This window comes from Engraulis encrasicolus, chromosome 2, assembly GCF_034702125.1.
Source record: "Engraulis encrasicolus isolate BLACKSEA-1 chromosome 2, IST_EnEncr_1.0, whole genome shotgun sequence".
Classification (NCBI taxonomy): domain Eukaryota; kingdom Metazoa; phylum Chordata; class Actinopteri; order Clupeiformes; family Engraulidae; genus Engraulis; species Engraulis encrasicolus.
The window spans coordinates 55968274-55977639 of NC_085858.1; the positions used below are offsets into that span (position 1 = coordinate 55968274).

At 41.7% G+C, this 9366-nt stretch overlaps 1 protein-coding gene across 1 annotated transcript; it reads left to right on the forward strand.

Moving 5' to 3' along the window:
• Positions 1-787: 787 nt before the first annotated feature.
• LOC134465190 (CUB and zona pellucida-like domain-containing protein 1) lies at positions 788-5511 on the forward strand. The gene is made up of 10 exons (XM_063218724.1): positions 788-801; positions 896-1023; positions 2112-2156; positions 2282-2314; positions 2424-2453; positions 3219-3403; positions 3498-3898; positions 3985-4081; positions 4194-4407; positions 4550-5511. Exons 1-10 carry the CDS (start codon positions 788-790, stop codon positions 4690-4692), a joined length of 1290 nt encoding a protein of 429 aa, XP_063074794.1. The 3' UTR covers positions 4693-5511.
• Positions 5512-9366: the final 3855 nt, after the last annotated feature.

Sequence of the window (9366 nt, forward strand, 5' to 3'; positions counted from 1 at the left end):
GCTACAGTTATGAAAAATATTGTTGGGTTGGCGCCGATCCTGGAGTTGTGATTAAAATGTCCAGATGATGACACAAACTTTTGACTGTCATCTATGTCTGTTCTACTTATCACAGAGCTCCCAAAATCACACACAATAAGCATTTAAGTGTCTAGTTATGAAATATGCAATAAAAACTCAAAAACGGGTTTTCCAGTTTTGGGAGCCAACGCATGGGAAGTAAAAACAGGTTTTCCAGTGGTTTGGGAGTCAATGTGTTAATACTCGTGTATTGCTTGGTGTGTGTACTCCGAAAAAGTAGTAATCACTCAAGATAATGGAAAAAAGGAGGCGCACACAAGACTTGTGTGAAAAAGTGTATTGAAGCCGAAATTAAACAACAGAAGTCTGAGGTCAACTGGAGAAACAGACGTTTCCAAACGGCTCTGAAACGTCTGTTTCTCCAGTTAACCTCAGACTTCTGTTGTTTAATTTCGGCTTCAATACACTTTTTCACACAAGACTTGTGTGCGCCTCCTTTTTTCCATTATCTTGAGTGTCCCTACACACACACACACACACACACACACAATAGCTTCTACTTATTCTTCTCCAGTTTAGTTTAATTTGTAGTTAAGTAGATAGTTCAGTACAGTAAATTGCATAATGACAATGCAAGTCTTTAAGGCTTGAAGTCTTTTGGTTTTCAGGAGGCGACATGCCAGGTGGTTCTGATCTCTGATGGTGATTTGTCATTTTTCTTCATGAATTACGGTGACATTTCACCAATGCAACACAGCTCGGTGAGATGACACAACATTTGTTTTCCTTTTGTGATTATTTCTAGAAATTGGTCATTATTTATTAACTAACCCTTCTGTCCCATGCTTCTTTAGATCGGATATACAAATAATAGTCACTGGACTTACCTAAAGGACTGCTATCCCAATGGCACTATTGACTATGTGAACTTGAACACATCCAGCAACATCAATGTTCCGGGACGATGGGTCATTCCAGCCTCATTTGATTTCAGCTTCAGCTGTGAGTATTGAGGAGGCAGACTTCAATAACTTCCCTTCCCTTGATATTACGATTAGCAGACACTTTTATCAAAAGTACATTTCAGCTACAAGGTACTTTAGGCCCTGGATCCTCAGCTTTGGTCAGGCCTGGGACAAAGTCATTTGAAAGGATACCACTTCACGTAAAAAGGAGATTTCAATCTTTTCATTTCAATGTCTAAGGAACACTCGGTCATATTTCCAGATTTTTTTTATTTGTTTGATTGGTATGGAATGACCCATATACAGCATTGTAATGAGGACCCAATTCTGGACCCATTGGTTCTCCCCTTGTCGCCTGCCCTGCCTGGAGCAATGTGGCGTTAGCCATGTTGGTAAGGGGCACCTAAGCCATGAATTATTGTTTTGCAAATCATCCACATTCTTCCAACTGGTAACAATTGAATATCTGCACATGCTAATCCCAAGTCCAACTCCCTACCCATGAAGCCATGGCTTTGCTTCTTCAAACTCACTGACAAATGCACAGCAAAATACAGCCTATATGACAAACTGTACCATCATCAATCTGAAGGACACAGCACAGAGTACATCTATTATGGGCAGTTATGGGTAAGCGGTTAGGGTGTCGGACTTATAGCCCTAAGGTTGCCGGTTCAATTCCTGACCTGCCAGGTTGGGGAAGTAATTAACCTATGCTCTTCCCCATTCTCCTCCATGACTGACGCACCCTTAGCATGGTGCCATCCCGCCGCATTGCTCCCTTGGGGCGCCATTGGGCTACCCCCTTGCACGGGTGAGGCATAAATGCAATTTCATTGTGTGCAGTGAACACTTGTGTGCTGTGGAGTGCTGTGTCACAATGACAATGGGAGTTGGAGGTTCCCAATCTGGCCTTCACTTCACATCACTATTACTCAAGGCATGCCATACAGTAGCCTACATTATTAACTCACAATAATTTAAGCAAAATATACTTTATATAACCATCATTTGAAATTGCCACTCAAATTCCTTCAGTAGCATGCACCACAATAGAAGGAAATGAACACTGGAACAATGTCTGAATTACAGTTCAGATTGCATGATTTTTATCCATGTTTGCAGGCTCGTATCCAGATGAACCTACTGCCACACCTTTGCCCCAGGGAGGTCAGTACACTTCTACTTTCATTTTTATCGGTTGCTATGTTTCCATAAATAAATAAATAAATACAATTTGAACATGTATGATTTTCATCCATGTTTTGCATGTTCATATCCTTGACCCCAAACAGACAAACCTACGGTCACACCTCAGCAACAGCAAGGTAGGCACCCTTCTACTTTCATTTGATATTGATTTCCTACTAACAACAGCTGAACATTTTATAAAATTACAACTTTTGTTGTATGTTCTGCATATTTGTCCCCAAACAGATGAACCTGTCACACATCAGCCACAGCAAGGTGGGTACCCTTTAACTTTTATTTCACTTTCATTTCCACCTCAGTGCAGCAGCACACCTTTCAACAATCATGTACCAGAAAAAAACCCATCTAATTTGAACGTTAGGCCTATCTGATCATTTACCATTGTTATAATATGTCCAAAAAACACATCCAGCACTTCATTTTTTTGGAAATATCTTCATTTCCTACCTCCTCTTTTCGATTTAAACAATTGAGTTTTACCGTTCTCCTGTTCTTACAGCTGTTCTCTGATTCTGTTCTCTGATTACTTCTTAGCACCATTGAACCAAATGGGACCGGTTGCATTCAGTATTCAGTTCCATTTCTGAAAATGGTAGACTGACTCTGAAACATTCAGTAATCAGTTCCCAGCATCGTCAGTCACAACAATCCCTCACCCAGCAGCTAGAGCAGCTGGCAGTTGGTTCATATAGCAATGGATACGATTACATCTTCAAAAAAGACAAATCTTGACTTTTCTTTTGCAGTAAAACATGCTACCTTATTTTTATTATTATTATTTGATTGAGTTACTTGAACAGTTTGACCTGATGTACTGTTTTAGTACTGTATAACATTTTGAACAAACAGAAAAACAAGCAAACAATAAGACTGGAAATCAAACAAATTGAGAACAATACCCCTCCCCCTCTTGAGCAAAGATGTTATTATGCATGGTATCCAAATAAAAAAGTTTCATGGTCATCACTACAATTCTACAGTGCATTCAGTGTAATGCATAATCATTTGCCTCATTCCCAGCTTATATAGGCAATGTGATTTGCTCTGAGAGCTTCATGGCCATTGAAGTGAACAAAACACAGTCAGAAGAAATCAGAATCCACGAGGACCACTTGAGGCTGAACGACCCATCCTGCACCCTCTACTCCAATGGCACTCATGTCTTTGCCAACATGTCTCTGAACACCTGTGGGACTGTCATGGAGGTGAATATGCTCCATCTCCCCTCCCAAATCAACAACCTGTATTCAGAACAGTAATTCATAACTAGCAGTTCTCTTACATATTCCTTTCTTATAGGAGGATGCCACCAACATGATCTTCAAGAATGAAATTGTGTCTGTTGATAACCCAAATGACATCATAACCAGGCATCATCTGGTGAAAATAGAGTTCTTCTGCAAGTACCCTAAGAAAAGCAACGTCATCCTGGAGTTTAATGTCCACAGAAACCCATACACATTCATTCAAAAAGGATTCGGCACCTTCAGTTACCAGTTTGAGTTCTTCCAGTCTAGTCAGTTTCGGAATCTGCAGGACCCTAGCTCCTACCCTCTAGAATATGACCTCGGGGAAATGATGTACATGCAAATTGAAGGAATCTCTCCAGTCAACAACACCGAGCTCTTTGTGGAATCATGCAAGGCCAGTCCCAGTGATGACCCCAACGCCCATGTCTCCTACTCGATCATCAGTGATGGGTAAGCTTCTTCTTAGCTATGGGTACAAGCCAGGGTGTGGCTCTCTCAGTTTTGGTTGGCTAATGAGTTCTTGTCTCTACACATAGATGCAATCAAGACGAAACCGTGCAATTCTACTCCAGTCATGGCAATGTTGTCAGGTTCGGAATGAAGGCTTTCAAGTTCATTGGATTGCATGATCAGGTAACTGATATTACTTGCCAACTCCTTTAATGACAAGATCTTATTGACACACCAGCGTGTTCACTTGCCACATGCTTTTTGGTCTCTAACATTTCAAACTTGTTCACCAAAGGTCTTCATCACATGCTCGGTCATCCTGTGTGAGGCTGGCAATCCCAACACCAGGTGTTCCCAGGGCTGTAGCAACACCACTGCTGCACCTGCAGTGCACCACCACCACAGGAGAGAGGCATCTGCTGCACCCATCCAGACCCTCAGACACTACATCTCCCAGGGGCCCTTGCGGCTCAGACGGAGCACCAACATGAGGGATGCTACAAGCACAGGTCAGCCATCACTCCCTCCTTTACCCAGAATCCTGTGGTCTTAACAATGCCCTATAATAAATACATCCTGATTTGTTATCTTTTCACTCCAATGGCAGATTTACTGTAAGTGCATAACTGCTGTTTGTCTGTTTCCTTACAGTAGCCACCGATGGTTTGAACATGAACCTGGTGTTCGTTGTTGGATGCCTGCTGGCAGCTGTGAGTGTACTGAGTGGAGTTCTGTTCTACACAAAGCGAGCCAAGGTGGTGTATCAGCCTCTGCCATCCTTTGATGGTGAATGAAGGTGACCTCAAGGCACAGCTATCTTTTTTCCCATGGGATCACAAACTTCCTTATACTGCTGTTGATTTTAAAATGTAATTTGGGAATCGGGTTAACTCTTTCTGGCTTAATAAAGTATTACTGAATCACATAAGAGCACACAGGTGCCAAGAGGGCTAGTGGCAGTTGAAAACCGCTGTATGGTTAACGTGTTCAGATCATGAGATGGTCAAGCTTGTATACACCTTGTTCTTGTAATTGAGTTACTGGTTTTATGTTTTAGTAATTAATATAAAGAATAATTAATAGGAATTTACTTCACATACTGTATATGATTTTATATTAATTTTACTCTGTTCTGTGTTTATGAATGAATCTACAAGCTAATAAGCTAACTAGGAGGTGATTTGGAATAGGGCAAGCTGTATTCATTAATTAATATAACTTAAATTCGCATATATTGTGATTTCATGAAATTGTGGCCTCGATGCAGCAACACTTTATGAATCCTCATTAAAGCTTACTCACAATGACTTTGCCAACCACAGTAAAGAAAATTGTAGACTTCTGCTCATATTACCAGGGATTAATTGTGAATACAGGTAGAGCAGAGTAGGGCCTATGTTTTAAACGTATAGGCCTACTGTTAACAGGTCTTGTTTGTGTCCTCTTAAATGTATGTATCTCGGATGAAGGTCATTTTCATACTTAATCAGGTTCAGCATAAAACCTATGATTTTTTGTTTTCCCATCTTGGCGAAAAAAAATCTTTTGTTTTGGTCATTGCTTGTTTAATGTGTGATCAATGTGTAGTCAATGTATAGTGAAAGACATTTAATATCTCGGGTGTAAACTGGTAAAAAAAATAAAGGACAAATAAATAAACAATGATTTATTTGAGAGATGTGTTTTATTATCCAGACTAATCCAGCTTGGTTAACCCTAGAGACTGAGCTTATAGCCTATAATGTCCAAGTATTGCTCTAGATCAGTGTTTCCCAACCTTTTTTGTTCTGCGTACCCCCTAAGCCATTTTGTCATATGATGAGTACCCCCTTCACTCATGCTCTATATCTGTTCCTCTATCCCAATGTGACTACACTCCATATATTTGTTATTATTGATTTTTTCCAAGTACCCCCTGAGGTGTGCTCGCGTACCCCTAGTGGTACACGTACCCCTGGTTGGGAAACACTGCTCTAGATGGTGATATTGGGTCCTATAGGGAGAAAAATATAAAAACAAGCATGGCTATACATTTAAAAGGGGAAAAAATCATATACCTGTAGGCCTGTAAGGCATATACAGTAAGTAAGTAGGCCATATACTGTACTGTACCATATCATATAAGTAGGCTAAACATATTCCACGTAGCCTATGGTGTTTATAGTATGTTGCAGGACACACACACACACACACACACACACACACACACACACTACATTACATTTCATTTAGCTGATGCTTTCATTTCTTCAAAGCGACTTAGAACTATTAATTTTCAGGGTATTGGTTACAGTCCCTGGAGCAATGTGGGGTTAGGTGCCTTACTCAAGGGCACTTCAGCCATGGATGGAGGTGTAGGGAGAGGTCAGGCGGGATTCGAACCGGCAACCCCTAGATTGAAGGACCAACTCTGTAACCACTAGGCCACGGCTACCAACACACACACACACACACACACACACACACACACACACACACACACACACACACACACACACACACACACACACACACACACACACACACACACACACACACACACACACACACACACACACACACACACACACACACACACACACACACACACACACACACCAAGAAACAGAAATCCTAATACTGTGCTTAAAATTTACTTGATAATGTCTTAGTTGGCAGCACTTAACAGGTTAGACATAGCCTGGGAACTCCCATACTGCCTTTAGTTCTACACAATCGTTTCGATCTGAAAGACAATGGCCAAGCATTCCGACCTTAACAGTTTCTCTGCCCAATCAGAGAGCAGGGCAGTGTGTCATAATAGCCAAGTATTCCGGCCCCATACGGAATTTACAATAGGCAACTCCCCAGACCTAATCTCACTTGTGATTAGGTCTGGTGTTAACCAGGCAAGGTTAGACAGGGTTTGACCTTACTTGACATCCTGTTGATCTGACATCCTCATATTTGTGCATACCTTGAACAAGGCTCAAGAGCACTTTTGTGGATTGATCAGATTGTTCGGAACTGTTGAGTACAACACATATGTGGTGCTGTGGCGCGTTATGGTAGCCTGGCGACGCCATCCATGTACTCCACCCAAAGATTTTGGCTCCGCACATCGTCTGGCAAAAGCCTCGAGCTCGGTTCTCTCAGTGTTTCGCCAATCAGCAAACAGTTGAGAGTGGTGACGTAGAACTCACCCGCGAGCTCCGTTACTGATTGGTTAAGGTAACAATATTCACTCTTTCGTTTTGTTATTTGTATGTTTTTGTGATGCTATAACGTAACAGGCATGCTAATAAAGGGGTTTTATTTGGAGTTTGGAACTTCAATTAATTTAAATGATAGAGTAAGATCAGACCATCTCCCATCGTCCACGGAGACGGATTCCTCATGGCTTTTGCCAGATTAATTGACGGAGTCAACAGTCGGCTATTCGCCCAGGCTAGCATTATGGGGACCTGGGTTCGAATCTGGCCTGGGTCATTTCCCAGCCCTACCCCATCTCTCTCTCTCCCAATCCTCTTGCTCTTCAGTCATATATGTTAATAAAAGCAAAATCCTGTAAAAAACGAGAAAATGAAAAAGATGTGCACCAAATGACATTATGTATAATCAGATAATCTCTGCCCATCACTGCGTTGGTGTGAAGGGTATTATTAACTTTACAATAATGTGCACAGAGATATTTTACTTTACAGGTGTGAGTATAGTCACGGGTCTTCAACTTTACACACGCACGCAGGCACGTACGCGCGCACGCACGCACGCACGCACGCACGCACGCACACATGCACACACGCACTCACACATGTGTGCGCGCGCACACACACACACACACACACACACACACACACACACACACACACACTCACATGGCCTAGACTGCCAAAGACAAGAACAATGAGGACACATTTATAGCCACAGCTTTCAATGGCTGATGTTAGAGGATGGTAATTTCAGTTTTTTTGTACAGTAGGATTCCTCCATGAACAGGTCAAAGGCGTAGGCGACTTCAAAGAGTCTGACTATTTTTTCCTCTTGTGATATGCAAATGATGTCTGGTGTGTTGGGAATTCCTGAAAAGTGGTTTGTGGATGCGTTAAACCAGTGGGGCTTGACAGCGGTGTGTTTGTATAGTTGTTATAAGTATAGTCAAACTCATAAACACATACAGGGCATGCTGTTGACTGCTGGTCATCAGGGTCAAGGTCATTTTCAAGTTTTGTTTTGTTTTCTTTTAAAAAGATCAATATCTGTGTCGGAAGTTTTCATGGAACAAAGAACATGAATTCATTCCACCAGAGGCTCAACACAACCGTGACACCAAAGAGACCAGAGGTTTGTCTACATTCTTCTAAAACATTCGATAAAACAGAAATGCAACAATCGCATGCATGCACAGCACACACACACACACACAAACATACACACACACACACACACACACACACACACACACACACACACACACACACACACACACACACACACACACACACACACACACACACACACACACACACAAACACAAGCAGTCACACAGAGCACACACACTGACATCGTTGTGAGAGGCGTCCTTTACGGTAATAGGCCTACACACAGGCAGAGCATCTCACACTGCGTTCAGTTTGATAGTCCAATCAAGAGAGCCACAAGGTTGACAAGAGACTTTCTTAATATGTATAACTCTCTTAGCTTATTTGCATCCATGTGCAGTCGGCTATAATTGCTATGTGTCAAGCGTGCCACCCACCAACAACATTGCATATAGCCGTCTGCATCTACTTTTCATTACCTCAGAAGTGGGCAAACACAGGCTTGGAGCACCATGTGGCCCACAGAGCCTTCACAAGACAGACAACTTGTACTAAATAATGCTCACACAACACTCTTAAAATGACTATCCAAGCCAGGGGTCTTGTTGGGTAGGCTATATACTACTGTACTGTTCAAACATTTCAGTACCAGGAATGAAAATACCAAAAAGTTATGTCAGGGTACTTTATTACTTGTTATTTATAGGGAAGTTGTATGCGACATCTGGCCCCATATTCTAAACCCAACGTGGCCCTTGGGCCAAAATAATTCCCCACGAGCCGAGTCAATTACAGCTCTGCCACCTGGTGGTAGTAGTGAGCATAGCTCCAAGTCCAAGTGTCAAGTTACTCTCCAGTTGCTTTGTTAAATGGTTGTTGGTCAGTTATTAGGATATTGGATAGGATATTGCCAATCTGTAATAATACATCACTTTACAGTTTTTCTCAATTACTTCGGTGCATTTCTCAGATCTCTACAATGTGCGAAAGATAAAGTGTGTTCTGAAAACAATTTGAACAAATGAAAAAAAAAACAGTGGCTATGGATTACCTGCAGCCTCTTGCTCAAAATCATTAATTCTTCTCTCAAAAGCAAGTTGCTGTGTCAATGAATGTGTCTATAGGCCTACCACCAGAATGTTTCAGTCATTGTGTCGCTGTGTATGG

What these genes read in the sequence shown, in the direction of transcription:
- LOC134465190 (XM_063218724.1), top strand. An exon ending in CACACATCAGCCACAGCAAG is followed by an intron (nt 2,454 to 3,218) that starts GTGGGTACCCTT and finishes CCTCATTCCCAG; the next exon opens with CTTATATAGGCAATGTGATT. An exon ending in TACTCGATCATCAGTGATGG is followed by an intron (nt 3,899 to 3,984) that starts GTAAGCTTCTTC and finishes CTCTACACATAG; the next exon opens with ATGCAATCAAGACGAAACCG.